This window comes from Xiphias gladius, chromosome 18, assembly GCF_016859285.1.
Source record: "Xiphias gladius isolate SHS-SW01 ecotype Sanya breed wild chromosome 18, ASM1685928v1, whole genome shotgun sequence".
Classification (NCBI taxonomy): Eukaryota; Metazoa; Chordata; class Actinopteri; order Istiophoriformes; family Xiphiidae; genus Xiphias; species Xiphias gladius.
The window spans coordinates 2,600,427-2,626,754 of NC_053417.1; the positions used below are offsets into that span (position 1 = coordinate 2,600,427).

At 40.4% G+C, this 26,328-nt stretch overlaps 5 protein-coding genes across 7 annotated transcripts; 3 read left to right on the forward strand and 2 right to left on the reverse strand.

The window, feature by feature from the left end:
* Positions 1–7: 7 nt before the first annotated feature.
* On the reverse strand, positions 8–4,407 carry si:dkey-93l1.9 (uncharacterized protein LOC562339 homolog). The gene is made up of 4 exons (XM_040153075.1): positions 4,047–4,407; positions 2,370–2,604; positions 1,273–1,408; positions 8–1,187 (listed from the first exon to the last, which is right to left on the reverse strand). Exons 1-4 carry the CDS (start codon positions 4,098–4,100, stop codon positions 1,106–1,108), a joined length of 507 nt encoding a protein of 168 aa, XP_040009009.1. The 5' UTR covers positions 4,101–4,407; the 3' UTR covers positions 8–1,105.
* Positions 4,408–5,194: 787 nt separating this feature from the next.
* Positions 5,195–6,057, forward strand: mrpl49 (mitochondrial ribosomal protein L49; the record flags this gene model as incomplete). Its single annotated transcript, XM_040154023.1, has 1 exon — positions 5,195–6,057. A coding segment is annotated over one exon (576 nt), but the record flags the coding sequence as incomplete, so codon positions are not given.
* Positions 6,058–6,490: 433 nt separating this feature from the next.
* Positions 6,491–10,168, reverse strand: haus7 (HAUS augmin-like complex, subunit 7). The gene is made up of 9 exons (XM_040154022.1): positions 10,036–10,168; positions 8,813–8,928; positions 8,639–8,709; positions 8,375–8,436; positions 8,063–8,253; positions 7,762–7,864; positions 7,400–7,612; positions 7,165–7,276; positions 6,491–7,069 (listed from the first exon to the last, which is right to left on the reverse strand). Exons 1-9 carry the CDS (start codon positions 10,090–10,092, stop codon positions 7,008–7,010), a joined length of 987 nt encoding a protein of 328 aa, XP_040009956.1. The 5' UTR covers positions 10,093–10,168; the 3' UTR covers positions 6,491–7,007.
* Positions 10,169–12,492: 2,324 nt separating this feature from the next.
* las1l (LAS1 like ribosome biogenesis factor) lies at positions 12,493–14,953 on the forward strand. The gene has a single exon (XM_040153929.1). It carries the CDS (start codon positions 12,745–12,747, stop codon positions 14,476–14,478), a length of 1,734 nt encoding a protein of 577 aa, XP_040009863.1. The 5' UTR covers positions 12,493–12,744; the 3' UTR covers positions 14,479–14,953.
* Positions 14,954–15,879: 926 nt separating this feature from the next.
* On the forward strand, positions 15,880–21,653 carry crebzf (CREB/ATF bZIP transcription factor). Of its 3 annotated transcripts, XR_005709448.1 has the most exons (5): positions 15,880–16,055; positions 18,163–18,979; positions 19,163–19,237; positions 19,670–19,739; positions 20,173–21,653. XR_005709448.1 is itself a non-coding variant. In XM_040153848.1 (3 exons), the coding sequence occupies exons 2-3, from the start codon at positions 18,204–18,206 to the stop codon at positions 19,170–19,172; spliced, it is 786 nt and encodes a 261-aa protein (XP_040009782.1). In that variant the 5' UTR covers positions 15,880–16,055; positions 18,163–18,203; the 3' UTR covers positions 19,173–20,154. The 3 variants fall into 3 exon arrangements, 1 of the variants encoding a protein (XP_040009782.1); XR_005709447.1 differs by lacking the exon at positions 20,173–21,653 and having other exon boundaries at positions 19,670–20,150; XM_040153848.1 differs by lacking the exon at positions 20,173–21,653 and having other exon boundaries at positions 19,163–20,154.
* The last annotated feature ends 4,675 nt before the right edge of the window (positions 21,654–26,328 follow it).

Sequence of the window (26,328 nt, forward strand, 5' to 3'; positions counted from 1 at the left end):
AGTAAAGAATTCAATCTTCAGTAGGAGCCTGTGGGCATGGGGCTGAGAGCCATAGACAGAAGAGGAAAGTCAGAAAGTACTGACACAGACTAAAATGTTTAGTTTGGTCAAGGTTGTGATCTTTTCATGGCATTTGTTGATGGTAAGAAAAATAATAATGGTATTCCTCTCCTTGAGTTTTGCTTTCTTGCATAAAATATACCATTTTTTTCTATCCATGCAGAGTATTGTGTATTTGCAATGTGATTTCTTTTATGCAGCTTTTCTCTACTATGTGATTTGTTCTTATTTGCAAGATAGACATTATGATGTCATGTAGCACAACACACTTGTGAACTGAGGTTGTCTTTCATATGTCCAAGCTGCCTTTCACATCATGTCCAATCAAGAACCAGACAGTTTTCTATATGTATTAATAAAAATAAATAGATGAAATCAGGTGTCCAGCTCCTTAGAGACTATAATAGAACATAACTGTAAAATGTAAAAACATGACACTGGAGATGAGAGAAACCCTATTGGATGCAAAAATGTTCATGAGGTAAAAGTAAGAGTCAAGTATTGACAGAATAAGAGACATGTTTCCAAACATACAGCACTGTGACATTCTCCACTAATGTAATTAATTAAGTAACAAAACTATAAACCAGCTTAATTCTACCAATTTAACATTTGTACAGAAACAATATAATGCACTGTTATATTGACAAGATAGAAGCTTTAAATAGTATGGCAATAAATGAGAAGATTTTTTGCATTTGCTAACAGATTAACCCAACACTGCAAAGGTCAGGGTCAGCCCACTGCAGTGTGGGGCAGTATTTCTCTGTTGGCATCTTGATTCAAAGGAAGATGAGCCAGTGGTAATGTATTCAAACTGAGGTTCTTCATTGTCAGTCTTTGGTGGAGTTGAATTTAACAGCTGTGATCCTGAGTTGAGGATGTGGTTGATGGTGAATCTATGCCCAAACAAGTCATGATTTGACCAGGGAGCTCATACAGAAGTCACAAAAAGGCCGCAGTCCCACCACAACCCTTTAGATTTCAAGGCTTTGACATAATGCAATGTCTTATGCCAGATGTCTTATGTGGTCCAAAGACTGGTCTAATTGCCACCAGTCATATTAAGGTCAGTGGGCAGAAGAGGGAGCTGAGGCCCTGGTATTGACAAATGTGATGCCGATGACCTGGGAATAGAAAGATCAAAGTCACACAAGTTTACAATAGTAAGAGAGCCTGCTGTATGTAAGTTTGTGTTCTGTAATGACCTACGTGGCAAAATGTCCCTCAAAGCCGAGCGCTGTGATGAAGATGTTGATGAGGACTGTGAAGAAGACAAAGACTGTAGCTACATTGTTCATCCTGTTCAACTTGGCATGTTTCCTCATGTCGTTCAGATCGTACTTCACTAGTGGCGCAGAATTGCACAACGGAAAAACAAAATTAGTTATGTAAGAGGATGATGAGCGGGGGGGGCAACATTCACAATATTTGAAGTATGGGTAAAGTAAACTGTAGTAAGGCCTTAAAGGAACAATTTGATATTTTAGGGAATATACTTGCTTTCTTGCAAAGTTAGATGACAAGATTGATGCCACTCTCTTGCCTGTACGGTAAATATAAAGCTACAGCTAGCAGCTTCTTAGCTTAACTTAGTATAAAGGCAGGAAACAAAGAACAGGCTGGATCTGTCTGAGAGTAACAAAATCCACCTCCAATTATCTCTAGAGCTAATTAGCTCATTAACTATTAACACGTTAATAGTGGGTACAACTTCCTATAAAACCCTAAGTTCTTGTTTTTACACTCTGATTTTTTGCAAATTAAAAACAATGTGTTAATTAGTGAACTTTAAAGGTGGATTTTGTTAATTTTGGACAAATCCTGGCTACCTGTTTCCCTGTTTCCAGTCTTAATGCCAAGCTAAGCTACCTGGCTCCCTTATAGTGGTATCAATCTTTTCATCTAACTCTGGGCAAAAAAAAGCAAATAAGTACATTTTCAAGAATGTCAAATTATTCCTTTAACAATGAACCAAACTATTTATTTCACTGATTTACATTTTAGCCAAAGTGCAAGGAATCTGGACTTCTGATATCATCTGACAGCTTTGAATGCACTGGTACAAACTGGTTGTCGCTAGGAGAACAAACAGAGAAAAACCAAAGCACTGATTTTCTCTTCAGCCTTTGTCAGGCAGGCTGGAGTTTGTTTTCAAGTTGGGCTATCTTCTCTTCATTCATCAAAATCGCTAAGCCTCTTATGCCTGCTTTGATTCTTTGCACCTTCCAAACTTAAAGATTCTACGATAAAAAGGGTGTACTTGAAGTGCAAGAAAGATGAGGATGAAAAAATTCTGGGTCACTTGCCAATAAAGACGAGCAGCAGCCCCACGATGACCTGTAACGTGATGGACAGAGACAGCAGGACAATGAGGGGGATGTAGAAACGGTACCGAGGCCCCACATAGAGAACAGTTTTCAGCTGGGATGAGTTGGCCATCAGCAAGGCAATGTCCAGCATGCTCTGAGCCGCAGTCTTCTTACTGGCATAGTGATTTATGTTAATGGGGCGATGCCCTTTTCCAGTGGGGGCTATCTGTGCCTGCGAGTGTAGAGAGGACAGGTTGGGGAGAAAGTCAAGTTTCAGGTCCTGCTGAAGAACAAAGTCACACAGGTGCTATATTACAGCCACTGTGGCGTGCATACAGATCCAGCTCTGGCAGTAAAGGATAGAAATGATTTGGGTTTCTCCTAACAGTGTTATTCTTTTGTTCTCTTTCACAGGTCTGACTGTCTCTGTATGTGTCTGTGTCCATGCGTCACAGTGGTTTATTACAAACACAGAGAGGTATTATATATATTCTGTTACTACTGTATGTACTCAGGTGTGGCTGTAAGAGGAGAAGTGGGAGTGGCAGAGCGACAGGTGATGACTCACCTGGGCTGGAGGGAAAGGCAACAAGACACAACATGCTGTTCTCTTCCTACAGTCCTACAATCTAGAAACCTTACAATATGTCACACAAACTTATAAGTGCATGTGCAGGGAGACTGAACTGAAACTGACTCTGTTCATGAGCAGGAGGTACTTGAGGTGGTGTCAGACACTGAAACCAGAGGACAGGTGAACTGTTGTTCTGGGTCGAGAGATCATTCTGGTCACAATGTCCCTACCTTTATCTCCCACTGCACCACTGAGAGAAAGTCACTGTTTTGTAACATCACAGGCAAAGGCATTTTCTCCGGGCTTTGCCCATGAGACGTCACACCTGGGTGCAACTCCCTCTGAGTCACAAAGCTGTTATTCATCACTGTGCACAGCTGACAACTATGAAAAAAAACAAAATACGGATTTCACATGGAGTTCTGTCACTGCTGACGTTCTAGAGACTCTAGAGACTCATTAGAAGACACTGCTTTGTTTTAAGGTGTCACAAGACGACAACAAAAAAACAAACAAACAATGCTTCAGGCACCAGTGGAACCCAATGTGGGTGCCAAGGGCCAAAGTTGACCTGTGATTTTCACCGACTTTTGATAATAGGAAAAAACATAAACCACATCTTCACCTACTGCGTTATACAGTATACTGAATATATTACATTTTTTATTTATTATTTTTATAAAGTAGACCTTTATTTTGTACTGTATGCCCAGTAAGTTTGATAACTCCAAGCCAAAGGAAAGGATGTAAACGACATCCATCTATTACCAATGGTCTCCACCAACTTTGAGAGGTGTGATAGAGTACTTTAGTAATCCACAAGGAAAACTGCAGAATTGCATCTGACGTTTACATTCACTTTTTTACATGACTTGTCCTGTATGTGCCAGTTTTACAATCTGCTTAATATTAAGATAATGATGTGATATACAGTTTTGAGTTGTCTCTATCCATTAAAAGTGAACAAGTGAAACAATTAGGGCTATGTACAGTAGGAACACATGACAAGCAATTGGGTGAACAACAATAAACCTGTCTGCATTCAAGAACAGAACAGAATAGAAGAACAAAGGGAGCGGGCTTGTTAGTCTGTTACTTGCCTCTATGTTGTCCAGTTTATTCAGAGGTGTGTCCAGTCCAGTCAGTCGGTCCATTCTCCTCTCTTTGATAACTCCACGCAGCTCTCGGGAAACTGTCCTTCTGCTGCCGATGGGACAAATGAGATTTAGTCGGTGAAGTCCACTCCTGCACAAGCCACGGAAGAAGTTGAGGGAGTGGACAGGACTAACAAGTCAGGCAGCTCCTCCAGTTACAGGGACACTGTAAATGCCCCTCCCACTCTGTGTCTCTAGTACTTTAGTTAGAGCACAACTTCTCACTTCACTCCTTCCTTTTGCTCTGCATATCCTGAGACTGTGCCTCATGTATTTTGGCATTGATATTATACTAAAATATTGTGCCAAGAGGTTTCTAAGTTTAGTATAATGACAATTGTTGTTTTATATATTTTTTTATTCTTATTTGATTCAATTTCTACCCTGTGACAGTTGTTGAGTCCATCCTTCAAAACATCAGGACTCGCGCATTCGTTTAGTGAAATATGCAGGACGCAAAAAGTTAAATTCACGTCTATTTATTAAAATACAGCCGTGTCTTAAAGATTAAGGTTGCTCACAGAGCTCTGGACCAGACTATGCATCCCTGACAAGCATACGGCATTCACATCAGTTCACGAAGTCTGAGTGACTATTCTCTCCCTGGTCCAGCAGATATTAGGATAAATGGTCATTGGTCATCTTCTTATTGACTGAGACCTCCGTCACTCCTCAGGTGACTCTCCTCGTACGGACGTTTCACTCTGGACATGATTGACTCTCCCTATTTAACGACTTATCTGTAGAAAAAGAGGTAGAAAAAGACAAGACTACACAGCACCCAAGGACGGTTTTTCAAATTGTCATGCCGTTTCCATATAAGGGGTCGTTTTTCACATATAGACAACCATATATCTTTGGGTGCATTCTTTGCGGAATAACACCTCTGTTCATTACAAGCACCTGAGTTTAATAAGAACCATAAGCTGCTTTCTTTTAGTCTCATAGTAAGATAATATATTTTAAAAAAATATATATCCCTACACCTTTAAATAAATACATAAAAATAAACAAATAGAATTTTTAAATCTTTTTTTTTTTTTTTTTAAATGAATAAAATGGAATTGCCTAATGCTGCAGGAAGTTCTTGACTACTTCCGGGCCACGGGCTTTACATTACTACACAACACAACATGGCGGCCTGCTTCACTCTCCGGTCTATCGTACTCCGCAGGGCGCTGCGTGGGGCCTTCAGTCTGGACGGCCGGACACCGGGACCTCCTGTCGCCGCTGTCGGGCTCAGGTTCGTTTGTAACGCTGCTCCAGAAAAGAAGAAGACGGTGATATTAGAGTCCACGGAGGAATACAATTTCGTAGAGCGGCTCATCCCACCGTCGCGAGTCCCCGCTCCGCCTAAACACGCCGGTCCCACCCCGTCTGGCTGGACCCCTCCGGCGGATTCACCACCGCCACTGCCGTACATGATCCGCCGCTCCCGCATGCACAACATCCCGGTTTATACCGACCTGACCCACGGTAGCCGCAGGACAACGCTCGTTCGAAAAGTGGAGGGGGACATTTGGGCTTTGGAGAAGGACGTGAAGCAGTATCTGGAGGAGGTGACGGGGAGAGAGCTGCCCACGCAGGTCAATGAGGTCACCATGACCCTGAAAGTCAAAGGTCACTTCGATAAGGAGCTGAAGGAATGGTTGGCCAGCAAAGGCTTCTAACTGGGGGCGCTGAGTCGACGCTGGCTTTCCAGGACTGTCACAGCATCGTGCTCCGGGGCCAGAGAGCTGTTCATGTGGAGATGGAGAGGACGACTCAGCATCCGCTGGACCCACTGTCCTACAGTACTTTTAAACCTGTTTCAGTCCATGTGGAGGGACAGCTTTTGATTACTGCCGCTGTAATGAACCCTTTCACACCAGAGAGCTGTTGAAGCTATGGGATCATATGGTGTTGAACTGTGTACATACTTGTCTGTAATGAATGCAACATTAAATATCAAAGCGCAGCCCACTCTCCTGTTATTACTCCAGTGAATCAGTCAGAGCAGCAGGGAAAGATGTGTACACGACACTCACTTAGTTTCACCTTTTTATTCAATGTTTGTTTGTTTTCAACAGCGCACAGTCCTTTTGAGTTTTTCATCTCTGAGATGGTTTGGCTTTTCAGTTAATCAATTTTGTGATGTAATTATATTCCATGTTTTATCCATTTTAAAATGATATAAAACAGCAAACAAGCAACAAATTCTTACATGGGCAAAACCTGAGCCAGTGTATGTTTAGCCTTTTTTCTGGCTAAACTAAAACAACTGATCACTTGTCAGAATTGGTGACAGTTTTCTGTCCATCAACTAATCTTTAGAGCCTTAAAAAATAATCACAAAAAGAACTATAAAATGACACCAGATAATATCAAGCATGTCAGAATGACAGTTGAAGTTCACAGTATTTCAATTTATTCAGTAATACAACATGCACATTTATATTGAATTCTGCAAAGGAATATACATTTTAGGGTGAAAAAGGATGAATGTTAAATTCTGATTTTACAACTACTGAGACCATCCCTTCTGCTCACTGCTGAAGAGCAGTGCATGCTAATTACATAGTATTGCCAGTATTATGTGAATGATTACACAAAACCTGCCCAAATCCCTATCATACTGAACTTAAAATAATAAACAGGGACTACATCAAACACTGTTAGTTTTCACTATGATGCAGATACAGAAACATGAGTTCTGCTAAAGTGTGTCTGAGCAACGGTGGCTCTCAATGGTTAACATTAGTGAAATCAAACAATATAGTCATTTTTGGTCACAATTCTGTCTGATGTTTAAAATTTTAACCCAAGTACAGATTAGACTTTCCTCGGATTATTACCACATTATTCTGTGTGCTTTGCTAACTTCAGCGGTCGATCAACGTTCACCCTGACAGTTTGAAGTCTTTGCCATCAAGAATGAAGCAGGGAGAGAAACTCTCTACTTCGCCTGGTAAGTTCTGCCAGTTGGTCCGCTGGGGGAAAAAGAACAGGAGATGCAGAAAACAAATCTATTAACAACATGCAACAACCTGTCTGTGAGTGTGCACGTAAAAGAATATTCACTTACGTAACGTGTGCTTCTCTCCTCTCCTCCAGTAGCGGGGCTGTGTTTGTAGCCAGTTTACTTCCTCATTCATGGACACAGAAGCTTCTGATACTTCATTTAGCATTTCCAACTCCTGAAAAACAAGACACGCAAAAGTAACAGTGTCAGTATGACTTGTTTCCACAGGTCAGGCATGTGTTAAGACAGGTTTTTGCACATGTATGTCTGCACCCATTTCCTATAAATGTGAGAGTACCGTGTTGCAGGACAGCAGTAGTTGGTGTGCTCTCTTAAAGACATCGGTCCCTGTGCTGAAGCTGGGGGGGTCTCTGCTGCAGTACGCTCTCAAGTCTGTTTCGTAAACATGGCTGAAAGTAGCCATCAACTGCTGAAGGTCACACGCCACCACACGCAGTGAGCTTGGTGAGAAGACGCCAGGGCTCTGAGCCTCATTGTTCAGGAATTCACACTGAGGAGAACATCGCACTCGTTACTACCATGACATTCAGGTACTAATGATGACCATGATGATAATGTGGTGGTAACTTTGCAAGGACATTCTGTTTCTCTTGAAAGCTCTATAATACTGCAGGCATCACCGGCCACATCAACACATACCTCTGACTGTAGCTGCTCCAGTGCTGACTGAGTCAATTGTAGAAGGGCGGCATACTCCTCTCTACTTGGCTTATAAGTTGACTTGGTGCCTTTGAGTAAAGCCCTGTGAGGTAGGGAAAAGTAGCAAGAGAGTTTAGAGAGGAGACAAGTATAAAGACTACAGGATGAAACAATGCAATACGCGAAGAGCCATGAAACATCTACAAATCGCTGTCTTATTGGAAGTACATTTAAAAGAGAGAATGACAACATGCAGCAGATATAATGTGTTTAACAGGATAATCAAAGACAGCATGTATACTTGATGTGTGCCGGCCAGGGGTCAAATGTGGGTTTGAGCATTTGTGTGAGGTGAGGCAGATTCTCAGCAGCGTAGAGCTCGCTCAGTAGCATCTCTTCATCCACTCTGTGCTCGGCAGACTGCTTGCAGCTGGGGACTAGAGTTAAAAGCTGCTCCAGGAACTGAAGCTGCCGGTGAGGACTTGCATCACCCTGGATAAATGGTTTGACAAATGACAGACAAAATCAGACATTTGTCTTTGTATTTATGTGACAATGAACATCTATATCTGTAAACGGATTACATTCAATTTAGTTTTATTTAACCTCTCACCCTGATCAGGTCCAGGTCACCTGTTTTGCACAGCATCAGCTCTTGCCCAAGCACAGCCATTTCTGTTCAAACAAAAACAGATCACAGGAGTATAAGAGGTTATTTTAGTGTGAAGGAAAAAAACAGAACTATAAATATAAACTATTCTGTGCACGTGGATCCTCACTCAGATTATTTTCCTTTCTTCCACACGGTTTCTATCAAAAGACATGCAAGTCTGTGTACTGGGTAGGAAAATTGCCCTTTGAAAAACAGCGAAGTTACCTTTAGTCAAAACATCTGGGTCTTTGGATCTCATTGACATCGCCTTGGAAGTGGCAAAATTTGGGTAGATACTGTAAAGTGAAAAGTCAAGGGCAGAGGTGTTTGTTTATTTATACCTGGAAAATATTTTTGTTAGATGAGAACGGGGGTGATGTTCTATGTAGTTTATTCTACCTGCTGCAGATCCATGCCAGTATGTCGGTGCGGTGCTGAGAGGGAGCACACAGCAGCTGCAGCATGCTGTCTGCTTCCTGTAGGTACAGACCTTCCACCAAGGGACAAGACACAGCCTCAACAAAGACAAAGCAGAGACCGAATATTCAATTGTATACATTACTCCACCTCAATCTTTTTATTGCAAAAATATATAGTAACAAACAGTAAGAACAATAATATCCCAGGGATTCTTGTGAAAAAATAAAAGGTGCAGCAGTTCAGACATTACCTTATTCCATTTATGTATTAAGAGTCATTAAGGTTTTAAGGTAGAGTGCTGAATGTTTTAGATGTATTGATGATTTAAGTTATGAATTGTGTGTGAAAAGTGCTTTACTGAATGACATTTTGCCAAAATCATACAGAAATATTTAAATCGCAATATTGTTTTTGGACATCATAAAACCCAAACGGCAAAAATAAACACAAAATAATACAACAAAACATATCTGGAGAAAACGCCAACCCTAACAAAAGTGTAGGGCTGTTTACCACCACGTCCTCAAAATGAAGAATATTTATCAAAGTCTTGTCTTATTTATTCATTTATTTTTTAAATAATGTTGGATGGGATTGCAGGGTAGTTGGAAACGGATACTGTATCTCTGGTCTTGTTGTAATCGAGTATATTAATGTTACGGTCCAAAGTTCTTTTCACTGGCTACTTGAAATACATCATCTACAATAATTGATTTCATATGGTTACGGTGAGAGTGTCTCGTTGAAAGAGGGGTGCAGTTTTCTGTTACGGGATAATAGGCAAGATTCAAAAAGCGAAAACAAAAAAACCGACAAAATAAACATAACATTTTCCCAGAGACTCTGCTGCCCACTACCCTGAGAGGAGGACCGGCACGGTCTGTGGAAATGTTGGATTTAAAGGTACGTTCAGCGTTTTATCGTGCTGGACGGACAGTAGCTACCCATAGGATCTCAAAAACACCTTGGCGTTGTTAGGCCACTGCTGCATAACAGGTTGAATATATAACCTCTAAGGTTTTCGTAGGGAATGCTTTGTAAATGAATCACGTATGCAGTGTTAAATGAGCCGACTGTGGCTAGCAGACCAAACAAATGTAGCGGTAATCATGAGAATAAGCCACGGTATTTCCAAACTTTCGAAAAGCCGCACTGTTTAATGTCATTCAAAATTATTTTGCCGTCACTTTAACTTCTCTCACCTGCAATGCCGCATAAACAAGTCGCACAAGTTGTTTTTCTTTCATAGCACCCGCCATTTCCCAAACAAATCGCCGACTTCTTCTTCTCCTTCTTCGTTTCTGGGCGAATTGCACCCGGGCGGAGCACTGGCGCCACCAGCTGGAGTAATTCTTATTATCAGTCCTGTCCTGTAGACAGAGCAAGTGAAGACATGCTTCAAAACAGAATTTCTAGGGGTGTTTGTGAAGATTGCTTTAAGGTCTTGTGTTGATGGTACTAATTATTATCCTGCCTTTACTTTAGTGTGTTTTTATGTTCATTTTAGTGTTTTAATCTTATGTCCCTTTCAGTGTTTTTATCCGACGTTTGTTTTTGTCTTTCAGTGTTCCATTCTTCTGTAAAGTACTTTGTAACTATTGTTTTGAAAATTGCCATACAAACACACTTGTTATTAAAATTACTGAGAATAAAAATAATGCAATCCGTCCACTTTTAACGCAAAGCATCATACAGTAAGTAGGCTACACCTCCTGTCTTATCATATCGGTCCAGTTTTTTGGAGTCATTTGTCGGGAAAAGGTTCGGCTATTGCCCCATAAGTTTACTAACAAAGTCAAAGCTTTATACTTTAAAATGCTTCATAAGTTTTATCTTACTGATCAAAATTTTGACTGAAATAATGATCTTGTTTTCTTAACCGACAGTGGCTAGCAGTTGCTTAAAAAAAAACAGACACTTAAGAAAGACATGCATGCTGTACTTTTTGCAGAGCTCACAGGAATTCTACATTTATTTTGGTCTTGCTCGCATACGAAACAGGTGTGGACTATATTGTCACGACTTACTGCTGATCCTCAATTTACATTTACATATAGGCCTGCTATGGAAAACGTGTATTGTTTGGATTTGCTGAATGTGACAGGAATTTTTGCTCCTAGTTTTACTTCAATAACTTTTTTGTCACTTTACTAAAAATGCATTTTCATAAATCAAAATTTACAAGCAGAAAGCCAAATTCTTTTGATCCGACTGTGTCAAACAATACATTTTATCTAAAGCTTAATGTGCTAAAAAAACCTACCAAAGCCATAAGAAAAGTTTATATTGAATTATTTTTCTTTTGTTTTACCATTCTCAGTAGATATAACCAAAAAAAATAGCAGTCATTAAAATTCTACATTCAAGATCTGGAGAGACTGAAATGCTTAATAAAACACGTAATAAGAATTACATGGGTTGTAAATATCCAGAGAGTTATTGACAATTCTAAAAAGGTATTGAATGTAATGAGATGTTCAGTTGGAAGTGAATGGGGGTCAGAAAGAACTGCAGTGAGGAACGTGTGTACAGGATTAATTAGATCAGTACAACGCCAACATCAGCATTAGAAGTTTAGGTGGGAGAAATGCCAGAGTGAATGAAAGATAATACAGACATCTTTGAATTACTAGGTTAATTTACAAGGACATAATCAAGATCATCCTACACAATAAAAACCTTGATGGGAAAAGGAGAGGAGGGAAACAAAAAGCTTTGGATGGACAGTTACACAGACATCAACAGACCTAGAAATATCTCTAATAAACATTAGTCCAACAGTAGCGCTCTCAACAATACATCCTTGGGTACTTCCTGATCCTGATGTAGACTTCACATTGCTTGACAAGAAGAACAAAGATAATGAGTATATTTTACATCCAATAACAGGAAAGACCTATATAGAAAATAACCACCACTGTTGCAACTGGTCAAAGATGTGAGACCTTTGTATGCTCTGATTCCACTTCATCATTAGCCAGCTCATTCATTCGACAGTCATTTAATAGCCATTCAGATGGCCGACCAGATGTTTTGAGAGAAATTCAACAAACACTAACAGAATTCAAATGACAAGAGTACATGTGAATCAAAAGAAATTAATTAGCAAAGGAAGCCACAAAAAAGAAACAGATTGAAATGACAGTATACTTTGGTAAAACAGATATGAATCCCATAATTAAGCATAAGATGAAAGAAAGGAAAACAAAAGCAGGAGGGAGAAGAGAGAACAGGAGGATGGTGGTTCAAAATTTAAAGGAAAGTAGGTATGATGAGAAGCACAGGGTGGATCAGGGGAGAGGAGACAGTAATATCCAGGCTGTGGTCTGGTCATTCAGGATTAAACAGTACATTATTTAAAATGGGAGGTGCCAATCTTGTGAAGGAGAAGAATCGTTAGAACACGTTTACTGTCGGAAATATGATGGTGAGAGGAGGGAACTGATACTGAACCTGAGAGAAATCAAGTTCAATTTTGATTTACACAAGCTTTCACAAAGAAGTTCCGAAGATAAGTACATCTGTTCTTGTTTCAATCTTAGGAGAACGAAGGTGATAGAAAGAAATTTTTGTATTTATTTTATTTTTGAAATTGTGTTTGTTATTAGAATTAACTACTTTACATGTAGCCCATGGCCTATTCACATTCCCGATCCACACTCCATTCCAGTTGTGGGGGGTAATGCACCGTTGCGTTGTTTTCCAACCGCATTAAAACGCGAAGAAGAAGAAGAAACGTAATTTCCGGGATGCAATACTATCTTTAACTGAATAGATTGTAGCTTTCGGTTCTTGCTGATTCTGCGATATAAACCTATTTTTGTGTGATATTTAAGAGGGTGGCTGTCAGAAGACAGCTATTTCTATGAATTTAAGGTGTAAGTCTACCGTGCGCCTCTTTCACCATTAGCATGAAGAAAAGGAGTTCAGAGAAAAAACGCCATGTGGTAGCATGGGTCAACAAAGCTGAGTGGGATCAGGTTCTGGAGTATCTTTACTCCAAGGATTCCGCCTTACAAAGGCACGCACTGCAGAGGATATCGGCTTGGAAATGCAGGTATGCCAACAGCTGTCCTGTGGCAGTGGAGTGCACAGCGGACCTGGTGAGGTGCCAGGTGCTGGACCGGTCAGGCAAGCTGGACGGGGAAGATCTGGTCTTGCTCTATGGAGCGGCCCTGGTGAGGTTTGTCAACTTGATCACTGAGCGACAGCAGGGCAGAACAGCCCAACCACTGAGGCGGCTGGCTGGGAACCTGAACATCCCAGAGTGGGTTGTAGACCTGAGGCATGATTTCACACACCGGAAGCTCCCTACCTTGAAATGGTGTAGGAAAGGATGTAAAGTGGTTCTGGAGTGGCTCCAGCACGAGTACTGGTCCAGGCAGTTGGGAGGAGGGCCTAATGAGGACTGGGAATCACAGTCGGATGGAGAGGATGAGGAGATTGACCTAAAACGCCAAGAGGACGAGCTCATTGCAAGGCAAAAGGAAATGGAAGCCTACAAGAATGCTCGGGAACTGATGATTTCTTTTGAAAAGGAGCAGTACCAGGCTTTTGGGGGGCATTCTGAAGACAAAGAGAAGAGCTTGTGGCCAGCCCCCTTTGCAGATATGAGCTGGTTACTAGGAGAGATCAAGCAGTTTGCTTTGGATTCAAGTGGTTTGCTGATCGACGTGTTGTTGGAAGATGGATTTCTGGTTCCTACTGTTGAACAACTGGAAACATTAGGCTGTGACACTTCTGCCAGTGTTAGTCCCAGTCCCACTGAACCCAGACTCCCTCAAACCTTTCTGCGTTTTTGGCTGCCCCTCCTGAAGATGCTCAACTCACCAGCCTTTGTTCATCTCCTCCTGGAGAAGCTCTTTGTTGAATTGAAGCTGTTCGCCAAAGAGCAGAATAATCACAGGGCTTTCTACCTTTCTGCTTGGATTTCGGAAGTCATCATCTGTAACTGCAACAAATTTGAATACCATTTTGAAACAAAGGGACAGAAAAAGGCCAGAATGAAGGACAGGATTTTTGTAAACCGCATCCAGCTGAGGTGGCAGCAGCTGCTCTCAGCATGCCTGGATGCTCCCTGTATCAGCACGCCTCACTTGCTACAGTTAATCCTGGATGACATGGAGCATCCTCTCCCTCTGGAAACCAGACAGAGGCTGTTCCAGCTCTGCTCCATCTACACACAGACCGCGCACTCAGAATTTGATCCTTCTCCGGAGCAGAAACAACAGCCCATATACACACTGGAGAGTTTGCATGAGAAGCTGCAGCATTCACGGCACCACGGCCATCCTTGGCGTTCCAGGGCTGACTCAGAGAGGAGCGAGTCCTCCCAGGAGTACAAATGGGCAGATGTCCAGGCTGAAAAAGCAAAGTTGCTCAGAGGTTCTCCGTGGCAGGTGTGTGCTGATAAAGTGTTGTGGAAGAACTATCCTCTTGGAAAAGTTCCTGGACAGTCAGATGACCCTTCATGCCTCATGATGGAAAACTACTCAACAATGACTGTCTTTGACCAGCCAGTGGAGTTGGATGGCAACACGACACACAGCATCCCAGGAGTCTTTGCACCATTGAGAACAGCGGATGGACTTCTTTGGAACCACAGTGATGTCAACAAGCTGAAATCTGGACTGCAACTTTTTTAGGTCATGTTGTAATCCAGTGTGAAATACCGGCCTTTAGCTGCGTTGATGAACTTTTGCTTTCTATTGTTTTTGACACTTGGAAAAAAGAAAAACATTGGTCAAACTATGTAAACTTAAACATAAAACAAACAAGTAAAGCAGTTGATTAAGTGATTTATTTAATCCACACAAAAGTCCTTAATTTGAATCATTTGTAAGGCAAGAACGCCAAACTTTCACTGGTTCGACCTTCCTAAATGTGAGGATTTGCTACGTTTGTCTGTTCTATAATTTTGGATTGGAACAAAAGATTATTATTACAATTTAGTGCAAATATTTCTCAATTAACAGCAAAAATACCCATTATAAGTTCCCAGAACTCAAGGTGAAATATTCAGATACTTTTCTATCTGACCAACAGTCCAAAACCCAAGTGTCTAACTTTTTGTAGGCAAGAAAGTTTCATCACCTTATAAAAAAAAAAAAATCAGCATATTAATTGCTATTGAAAATAACTGTTATTTGCAACCCCTAATGTAAAGCATTTATGAAAGCCTTCATGTCGTATACTGTATCGACAATATTTTCAATATGTGGCGAAGACAAAAGTAGAACTAGTGCAGACATTTAAGACATCTATGAAGATCGTACACTGCACGTGGTAAGGGAAGTATGTGAGATAGAATTGGAATATGATTAATTCACTATTGTGTACAGTGAGATTTTTTTTTTCTCTCTCACACCTGCCATGAAAGTTAGCTTGCTCTGTTAATACAGTTGTCAGTCCATAAAAAGGGTTTTGGAGTAGATATCTTTCATTAGAAACCCCTGGAAAAGGGATATTGTTGTAAGCCCAAGGTGATTTTGTGAAATACATCTTATTTTGCGAACTTGTGTTCAATAAAACCTTTTCAATAAAACATGGTAATAATGTTTAATGTGAGAACGACTAATTGCAGAATGAGCAGGCAAACTGTGTCTGCATTCAGACTGAAAGCAGCACTGCATTCAAAAAACAAGTTTCTGCTTACATAACCTGTAATATAATGGATTCACAATTAAAGAGTTCTTGTGAATGGTAAAAAAAAAAAAAAAAAAGTGCCACCTTTCTGTTAATATATCAGTATATCTCTAAATGGGTGACAGCAAACATACAGCAGCATTAATACAAAGTAGTTAAATGACAGTACAAATTATAAAATGCGAACATATAGCACAATTTAACAGGAGAGATTGTTCGCACATGTATATTGTGACCTGACAATTTTCTGAAGCTTATTATTTGTTATTTCTTTTGAGTCTGTCAGAGAGGAGTTGATTTAGCTTTCTGGGCATTTCTAAGGTATGAGGTTGTATGACTGCACCTACTGAAAGAGTTCTTAGACACTGAGCGAAGTTCAATAGGACGTTTATTTTGAAAAACTTGTTCGGAAGCGTCTGCGCAGGTCAATGTTGGTCTCGGCTTGAGTCGTTAGACCGCGTTATGTCCTTTTTTAATTTCACGCTATGAACGATTGCGAAAGCGTTGTGTAGCCGGCAACGTTTCATCGAGGGACTCAATCCCTGTAGTTTATTGAATTTATATTCCAAATATCACGGTAAGTTGTTCGTTGCAGAGGAGCAGTTAAAAGATACTGCGTCATGCATGAGCACTGTTGGTTAACGTTAATACCTCATGGCTGTAGTTAACTTTAGCTGGCTTAGCTCCCGCTAACGAAAATTGACAATGGCTGGTTACACAGTCGTAGATGTTGACGTTTTGTTTTAATGCAGCAGGACGTCCAGCTGGATAACTTTATTGAAGTTCATGTTAGCCACATTCAGTTGACATTAGTTGGGTGCAAGAGTAAGTGTGCTGCTAGGACAATCAAGGCCTTGTTAGCAAGCTAACGCTAATGTTGAGACGCTTAATGTTACAAATATCATTCTTCATTCTCAGTCGATCGGCTAATGAACTGCGAAATATAGTAACAGTGAAAAAACATGAACAGCAAGGAATATGTGTGACAGACTGAATTATAGCGCATTCGCTAGAAAGCATCGTATAGGGCTCGTGCTAATGCTGCTTGGCCTAGCATGAGCAATACGTCCGTTACGTTGTTAATACGTTTCACCAACCCACACCTCAGTTGTTTCTGCGTCTGTTAGAAAATGGAGGCTGTCAGGAGCAAACTATGTTAGATAGTAGAAGACACGGTCTAAATGAACCAGTATTTCCTCAGTGTTGCACATTTGGTGCACTGAGAACACTTTTGTCTGAATATTTAGCTGTGCCCAACTAATAAGTTCCCAACTACATAGTTGGGTCCATAAATATTTGGACAGTGACACAATTTTCGTAATTGTGCCTCTCTAGCCATCAAGATGTGATTGAATTGTAGACTTTACTTCTTTACTTTTACTTTAAGTCAAGGGGTTTAACAACAAAATTGCATATACCATCTGCCTTCAGTTGCTGCTTGTTTGTGGGTCTTTCTGCCCACAGTTTTGTTTTCAGGAAGTGAAGAGCATACTCAGTTGGGATGAGGTCAGGTGACTGATTTTTGCAATTGAAAAACATTCCATTTCTTTGCCTTGAGAAGCTCTTGGGTTGCTTTCTCAGTATGTTTTTCGTCATTATCCATCTGTACTGTGCAGCACCATCCAATCAGTTTTGCAGAATTCATCCTGCTGCTTCTATCAGAAGTCACATTGTCAAACAGCGTTGACCCAGTTCCATTGGCAGCCATACATGCCCATGACATAACACTGCCTCCACCATGTTTGGAAGATGACGTGGTATCCTTTGGATCATAAACTGTTTTTCTCCTTCTCCATACTCTGACAAGACTTACACAATGATATGCCTTCCTCCTCGAGAGTGTTCTCGACCTGGCTAGAAGCTGTGAATGGTTTTTCTACGCTAAGGAGAGAATTCTGCGATCATTCACTTTAGTTGTCTTCCGTGGTCTTCCAGGCGTTTTGGTGTTGCTGAGCTCGCCAGTGCATTCCTTCTTTTTTTGAGAATGTACCGAATTGTTGATTTGGCCTCTCCTAATGTTTCTACCATCTGTCTGATAGGTTTGTTTTGTTTTTTCAGCCTAATGATGGCCTCTTTCATTTGGATCAAAGCCTCCTAGGACCACGTATTGAGAGCTCCAATGAACAGCTACCAAATGCAAATTCAATACTTGGAATCAACTCCAGACCTTTTATCTACTAAATTTTTTTAAGAAATAATGAGGGAACAGGTCACACCTGGCCATGAAACTGATCAGTCGTCAGTTGCCCAATTACTTTTGAGCCTCTTAAAAGGAGGAACTATGTATAAAAATCGTTATAACTCCTAAACGGTTAATGTAATATTATTGTTAAACCCACTGAATTAAAGCTGGAAGTCTACACTTCAATCAACTCTTGATGGTTTCGTTTCAAATCCATTGTGTTGGTGTAAAGAGGCAAAATTATGAAAATTGTCACTGTCCAAATACTTATGGACCTAACTGTATGAAACCGTTTGACAGAGCCAACGTAATTGTAAAAATCTTAAGTGTTGATAACATACCAATCATTTAGTCCATTAAATGTTGGGGGGGGGTCAATTCAGCCATTATTTTCCTACCCTGATGAAAGTTACTACTAAAATGACACATTTCCTTGATAAATGTATCAATTAATTGCTGCAGGATTACAAGCTAACGGTATATTTTCTTCTGATCTCCACAGGTGAGGAATAAGATATCTTGCGGTGCCATTGTCAAGCCACGATGATCACCAGAAGAAGAGGCCGCACTATCAACAACACGGAGTCTCTTGAGGTTGAAGTGATGGATGCAGTGGAAATAGTAGAGGATCTCCCAAGTCCTCCTGGTGGGTTCCCAGCTGACGATATTGACATTGGTGGAATAGAGATAGATGACCTGTTTAGAACTGAAGACTTAAAATGGACACTTGAAAGAAACATTGCCTCCCCATTCTTTGATATGGAGTTTGCTGATCTTGGTGTGCACTGTGCCAAGGATCAAGATTCTGGGATTGAAGTTTCAACAGCCTCATCTCCAGAGAGAATGTCATCTGACTTGAAGATGAAGAACAGACAAAACCAGTCAAGCCAGATGATCAACAAAAATGCTATTGCTGCCAGATTGAACCGTCTCAAGAAGAAAGAATATGTCAACAGCCTGGAGAAGAAAGTTGGCATCCTGTCAACAGAAAACGGCATCCTCAAACAAGAAAATGCTCAGCTGACCAAGAGAGTTGAAGAATTGGAAGATGAGACCAGGTACCTGAGAGCTGTGCTGGCCAATGAGAGCATGTTAGCCCAGCTCTTGTCCAGGCTTAGCGGTGTGAATGGGATGAAATTATCTTCCTCACTTTTCCAGGGGCCTGACTCAAATGACCACGACTATGCCTTACCCAGGAAGCGTGTGAAAGTGGAGGAGAAAGAGACATCTGGTGGCGTGTGTCTGCATGTGGACAAGAATCACGTCTCAGTGGAGTTTTGCACTAAGTGTGCAGAGAGTGCAAGCACATCGCTTACAATGTAGGGTCAAGTACTTATCAATGTTTTCAGATATTGAGACTGAACTTGATATGGCTCAGTGTACTGAACTTGAGGGTGGATGAACACTTGAGTTAGTTAAGATGACATGAAAACTGCTGAATGTGCATGTGTTTTTGTGTGATGATGGATTGAGTACACGTTACTGCTAAACCTTGTTGACAGTTTCTTCTAGGTAATGGTTGATCCACCATACGGGATGAGTGGCTTTCTGAACACCTTTACCTGCTTGACTCCATGGTAAGGATCAGACAAGAAAAGACTCTTTGTTGTTGTTTTTCACAGGCTTGAAGCGTTCAGCAGCGACCTTAGTAATTCTGTTTTTATACAGTTCTTGTTCCCAGCTAGTGGATTTTGAGTACTTTTTATAATTTCTTTTCTTTATGGTTTGTCTTTATAGGAAACTATTGGATTTAAGTTAGCAAGTAACTAAGAGTTAAATCAAAGTATCCTGAATGCTAAGATGTTAAGATGAAGGTGAAGGTCCACAAAGAGTGATTTTGAATCAGCTGTCAAATTGGAGCACAAATTGGAACACAACAATTCATGGAAAAAAGATAATTATGTTTATGTTTATACTTTTTTTGGTAAGAATTGATCTCTTTGTGAACCTGCACCACTGTGCAAACGAATGCTGTTATTTAGCGCCACCTATTTTTCTTTATGCTAAAGTGGATTCTGCTGGTGGAAGGCGAAGAAGCTGGACAAGCTGCTGCCAACGTGGCCTGCTAATTTTTTTAAGGTAGTATCGGTAACAAATGGTATAAGTGATTACATTTTACCAAAACTCCACAACATCTTGTAGCTGTAGGTCTTGTCAGTGTAGCTCATGCAGCATCTTTGCGGGGCTGACTATAGCTGCTCCATTACTTGGAGCAATGCTACCAGAGGCTTAATAGTCTCAGAATGATGTCTTGTATATGGTTATATATTGCAATAGATTCAAAAATACATCCTAAATGATCCGCTTTAAGTGATGAAATTGCCCATTTTGATCAAGTGTAACAAAATGTAAATGTGTATATAACTTTGAATACATATTGTGTGAAGTAAAGGATCTTTGAGAAATGTTGGACAAATAAATAATATTTTCATTAAGTTTGAGTTACAAATATCTACTGTGTCTTGTTCTGTACTGGTGATATTAATGCATATCTTTTTCTCTTTCTAAACAGCAAGCTCTCTGCTGATAAAGGTCTTACTTTTCCTGAACATTTGGGTCAAGTCTGGTAAAGGTTGTCAAAACAAATGACCAAGACCTCATTTGATGGAAGTACAAAGCACACAATATGAGATGGCCCACAGAGATTAATCATGTTGCCCGTGTTTTAGCCCATTTACTTCAAATCAATTATTTTTCACCCAATGTATTAAACACACTTTTTTTTGTGTGTGTGTTCCAGCTGTGTTGCTATGTCAGTAATGAGAGAAAGCTCAGTTTCTAAAAATTAGGCTTCATTTCTACCTACTCTTCAGACTTTCAGTGAAAACAGGTCTTATCAACATGATATGGATATAATCTGGTCAGTTTTAAATATTGCATGGAGTAGTAGTACAAGCAGAAACGGCCACAGTAAGCAGTCAGATGAAGGGCTGCAGGCGACTGGCTGTTATGGCAGATGGCTTTGCTTTGCTTTGGGGTGCAACAGGAAAATTCACAGTCAGCATAGCTTGACTGCTTGTGGCCATTCACAGCAAAGCGTGGAAGGGTGGTTTAGTGTGACTAACCATCCCACCATGGAAAGATTCCCCTCACAAAAACTATGGAAGCAGTGCTGTTAGATGGCTGTCTCATGTCTCTTAGATTCCGTGGGTTTTAGAGTCTCTGCAAGTTGAATTTTATACAGCACTCAAATAAAAGATGACTTGTTACTAGAAAAATGTTTTTTAAACAGTTTTGGGGAATTGACAGCCACACTGTAATAGGTGTTTGACTTGATGTACATGGGCTAAAATCTCTAAACAACGGTACAACTGGAAAATGGAGACTCATTCAGGTGTTATTCCATTGTGTTACTTAAAACCACTGAATATAAAGTAAACTGCTGAGTAGCTATTGTGCTGACATCAGTTCACATGAAAACCTGCCTTCCACCTCACAAGTGCTGGGTCAGTATTCATCCTGTTCTGGATGTTTATTTTCATGGAAAGTTTTAGTTTTGATGTGTGCAGCAGATAAGTCCAGATTATAAATTTAGCTGCACTGGCATTTACATTGGTATGACACCTCGGACGAGAACTAGCCTCTAGCATACAAATTGCAGCAACAATTTTGAAATAAATGCTGAGTTTCAGTGTGCATTTTAAGCTGTGGGAGTCGAGCGTTCTTGACCCATTTTTAATGGTTTAAATACAATACTGCAGAATTTGATGTCTGACAAAATTGTACTACAGTGATTTGCACAGTGCAAATCTTGCTGTGATGGGACTTTGAAGTTCACACTCCTGGGACCATATTTCATGAATGGTCCCATGAGGGACGAATGTGCCTTCTTGTCGGAACCAACAGAGGGGGCCCAGTGTCACAAGTAGCAGAAAATTGAAATGATGGTTGTGTGAGGAATGTGTCTCAACCCAGCACATGAGACCCTGCTGCGTGTGGGGCTGCAGACCGCTCAGTGCCCATTGCGGTCGTCATACTCTGGCTCCGCGGTGTATGGATCTAATAAACTAACTTTTTGGACTTTGTTGCTTGAAATGATTAAGTACATAGAAATCAGCAGACATTTCTCATTACAGATATTTTTGACCTGACAAACACAAGTAATGAGTGAATCCATTGTGGTGCCAGTTCCTGACTCTGTACGGTGACATTTTAAACTGTCATAGGACAGGTGTAACTCATTAATCGAACGGTGGCTGGAATTGACCCGTAGATAAGCCCCGCCCCTTTGGTCCGTTAGTCGGAGCTAAAATGGCGACCAAACTGTATTTCCTGAGGAAATGTCCAGTTTCGAAAAAACGAAAAAGCAATTTCAGAGAGAAGAGTATACAAAGTAAACATGAACCACCACATCACCTGGCAATCGAGACAGAAGACTGAAAGTAAGGAGTCACACTGTTCCTATAAAGCCGGGTAGGCTCCCTGTTAAAAACATTAAAAAGCAAAGGCAGCATATGGATACATTCAGTATACCTCTAGTAGCTAGCGTAGCATAGCTACTTTACGCTATGGCAAGTCTGCGTTCGGGGGGGGGTCAATTCCGGGTCCTGGTTGGTCCCTGCTGTCTCACTGTCAAACTGTCATGATTTACTGGGAAATTTACCTGGGCATACCTGGATTCCTAATGCCAGTGTCCTTTAACCATAAAAATGGATATAATGTTCAGATAACTGTTAAAGTCACAGTTCCTTGGCATAATCTGGGCAGAGAGGCCACCTACTGGAAGATGTCTCTGAGTGAAAGTGACAGAGGTCATCTCATCAAAGATCCTGTTAGACCGAAAAATAACTGATATGTCAGGTTTATCCAGTTACCAACTCTTGTTTATTGACCAAAATGAATGTATACCTTTTAAAATTGGTGCTGTACACCTCCCTAACCAACACCAAGTCCATTTAATGATAATTGGAAACAGGAAGATAGGAAGATATGTCATGTCAGCTGTCACAAATGTATTGAAATCATCTCTCGTAGATGTTTCGATACAGCCTGGTCATCACAGTTTGAGGTAAGAGGATGAATGACCAGAAGCCTGGACAAGACTTGTATTGAGATGCAAAAGTGTGATAGATGTTTTAACAGCAGATGTCTCGACTTGTCCTATCAGGAAAAACACTGGTGGAACTATACGTTAATGATACGTCTAGTTGTTCAAATGAACAAATGAAGGAGTGACTAGGGAAATGCTTTGTAAACATTTCTTTTTAGATTTAAAGCCTTTATGCCTCAAAAGAAAAAAGAGGCAAAAAAATGTTTCTACATTCTAAAGAAAAAAAAACATGTGTTTTTACAGATACAAAAAATAGACTGGGTGGAATAATCCCCCAGAGTGTTTCCCATTTTTATAAATACTGGAAAAATCAATTTTATATTTTGTTTCAAAACAGATCCAAAAATCAATGGGGGAAAAAAAATTATGTCACTTCAAAATCTGTTTCTGTTCAGACTTTCAAAAGAGCAATAGCATTTACCAATGGCAACTCTTAATGCATGTGGGAAACACATAGGTGTTAACTTTGCTGGGTATTTTTGGGCAGCAAAGTAGCGTGGGTGGGAATTTTGCTCCATATTTTCAAACCAGCCTGGAAGTGGTTTTCATAGTTTACACCTGTGCATTTGGTCCTGCACCTTCATCACACAATGTTTTGTGCATTGGTTTGGGCTTCAGAGGGTTATTTTAGGGAGAGTGATTTTCATCAGAGAATATGTCATTTTCATGGATGAACAAACTCACATCTGCACGGATACTGTACATTCTCCAGTGGTCTTGATATTGTCAGGTTAAATTAATATTAATATTAATATTGTTACCCATTAGGCATTTCGGTGAGAATAAAAATTACATCTCTATCAAAACAACAGGCAAAGTTTCCCCTTTTTCACAGGTTTAAATTTAAGTACAGTCTTGCATCATCGTGAACAAACAACACAGGACCACACAGACTTTGTCAAAGTTATTATTGTAGAATACTTTGATGTATTTTTTCTTTCATACAGACAAAAAGTGTTGGACTTAATTCCCATTAAATTCTCTTAGATTTCCATACAGATTTAGTCTACAGTATACAGGTGTGTTCTTTCTCATATATAGATATTTATTCGCTTAAATAACAGGCAGGTAACTCTTTAATATATTCAATAGTCTTTATGTTGTTTTTTTTGTTTGTTTGTTTGTTTGTTTGTTTTTTGTTTTTTTTAAACTTTTTTTTGGTCTTTTTTCACTTCAGCACAGTTAAGGCTGCATTTTCTGTCTGCAGAACAGCACTGCATTGTGCAAGAAGGGGACCATTCCACACACAATATTTACAACAGTATGTATAATGAATAATGTAAAACCTTAATTTCTTCCCATTGTAACATGGCAGTATATACTTGTAGCAGATCTAAAAGAGCAGCCTACACAATGCATGGATGCATTGCACTTCTGCAGTCTCTAGCTCTGCATCACCCTCCAGTTCTCCATCCTCCCTGGGTCCCCACTTTGTCCAGTCCTTTAGATCATAATGAGGTACATTTGTATCTCCTGTTCCCTATTTACAGAGTGGTGTCTCTGGTCTTAAGAGACTATAAGCATCTCCACACCTCTGCACACTTCAGGGGCTGTTCAATGGACAGAAAACACAGCCCTGAGAATATGCTCAGGAGAATGTGCAACTGTCTTTTTCCATCAGTGGGAGCACCGGTGGAGAAAATCAATAATAGTAACAATAATAATAATAATAATAATATACAAGCGCTTCCATTTTGTTGTTCCTCTCTTTACAAAAAGCAATAGGATTAAAAGAAATAAACATCAAATAAAAAAAGATAGGTGCAACAGGAACATAGTACCTGTAAATCAATGATGCACATGTGCACATTTGGGCGATCTGTACAGTTGTGGTGCAGTTGTACAATTTATAATTTTGATAAATATATTCTTTTTCACATTGTGTTTTGCCTTCTTTGTAACTGTCTCACAATATCATGATGTAACGCTGCTGGACGATGGACAGAGATGGCTGGAACTGGACAATCAAATTTACACCACTGTAGATTATCCCCCTGTTATTTGATGTATGTATGCGTGTCTGTGTGTTTTTGTATACCGTAGAAAGCATTGAGAGAGCTGTGCTAAGAGGTGCTGAAATAGAATAGGTTAGACTTGAACGGGATGTGTAGCGCATGTGTGTGTGTGTGTGAGAAAGAGAGAGAGCAGATGTGGAGAGATCATAACACACAGTAATGACAGTAGCCTAAATGATTTACCAACACATAAAGAGTGACATTAATGATACCAAATGCATGCTTCAAAACAGACAGACCAATACAATATCACCACCCGCCTGCTCTGACAGGTCAGGCCAGGGTGGTGACGATGATGATGAGCATTCAAAACAGAGTTCTGTACAGGAAAGGGTGTTCCCAGAGAGCCCTGCACACATCCTGAAACAGAACTAGCAGGAAAGACATGTTCTCTCACTGTGTTATCATCCCTGTTATACAGTATTTCTAATCCTACAGCTGGGAGCAGGTGTTGATAATGGCAGTCTGTTGCATATTGTCTGCCCTCAACTTTCTCTGGTGGTGGGAACAGTGGGTAACTCAGGTATGTTGGGGGGGGGGGGGGTCCAGGGTTGCATTGCATTGCAGTCATGCTCTGAGGCAACATGAAGTCAGCGGTTCACCCACACCTAGTGCAACATGGGATACAGGAGGGCACTCTCACACCCAGTCTGGAATGTGATGCAGTTGTCTGGAATGTATGTTACATGGAATGTTGATGTGGAGTTCGGCGAGGTGTTGGTGGAATGTGATGTCACGAGCGCTGCACCCGTCGTCACATGGGTGGCTATCCAAGTGTTTTCTGTGATTATTTTCTTCTTCTTCTTCTTCTTTGTTGGGGTGTGCTCACGCAGTGTGTTATGCCCTTTTACTTTGGGCAGCTTCAACACATGTCTTAAAGCTTTAGCTCAACATTCTGGGAAATACGCTTACCAACTTTCTTGCCAAGGGTTAGATGAGAAGAGTAATACCACTCTCATTTTTGTCTTTCCAGTGTGAAGCTGAAGCCAGCAGCCAGTTAGCTTAGCTTAGCATAAAGACTGGGAACAACTAGCCTGGCTCTGTCCAATAGTAACAAAATCATTCCAACAGCACCTCTAAGGCTCATTGATTAACAGGTTATTTCTCATTTGTTCAATCCACAAAAAAGCCAAAATGTAAAAACATGGTTTTACAGGGGGGTTATACACCGGACTATAATAAAAAGACTCCAGGAAATTAGTGAGCCAAGAAATTGCCTGGCACATAACCATAAAGAAAAACATTTCAACTTTGTTTTTGCAAGGTATCTGAAGGATGGACAAAGTTAGTTATAACTTTTTAAGATCTTTTCAATACCAAATAGAATGCAACTGAATACCTGTTTCAATGTCCTATTGACCAGCAGACTTCCCAGCTGTTTGTAACAATAATTCCTAATCATGAAATTAATTTAATGACTGTGACCTGGACCTGGAAAAACAGTATAAAATGGATGGATGGATTAACTGATTAAAAAAATTAATTATCTTAAGTTTTTTCTAAAATTAACACTTGTTAGGAACCGGTCTGATGGTGCTGACTGAAACTCCACAACAGGACTGAACAGGTTCCTGCAGCACAATGCACTGTCATAACAATCCTA

Coding starts and splice junctions, on each gene's coding strand:
- si:dkey-93l1.9 (XM_040153075.1), bottom strand. CDS start 4,100: ATGGACCGACTGACTGGACTGGACACACCTCTGAATAAACTGGACAAC. Junction 1,409..2,369: donor GCTGCTGCTCGTCTTTATTG/GCAAGTGACCCA, acceptor CTGCGCCACTAG/TGAAGTACGATCTGAACGAC. Junction 1,188..1,272: donor TTTGAGGGACATTTTGCCAC/GTAGGTCATTAC, acceptor TTCTATTCCCAG/GTCATCGGCATCACATTTGT.
- haus7 (XM_040154022.1), bottom strand. CDS start 10,092: ATGGCGGGTGCTATGAAAGAAAAACAACTTGTGCGACTTGTTTATGCG. Junction 8,254..8,374: donor GTGACCTGGACCTGATCAGG/GTGAGAGGTTAA, acceptor CCATTTATCCAG/GGTGATGCAAGTCCTCACCG. Junction 7,865..8,062: donor CCCTGGCCGGCACACATCAA/GTATACATGCTG, acceptor CCTACCTCACAG/GGCTTTACTCAAAGGCACCA.
- las1l (XM_040153929.1), top strand. CDS start 12,745: ATGAAGAAAAGGAGTTCAGAGAAAAAACGCCATGTGGTAGCATGGGTC.
- crebzf (XM_040153848.1), top strand. CDS start 18,204: ATGATCACCAGAAGAAGAGGCCGCACTATCAACAACACGGAGTCTCTT.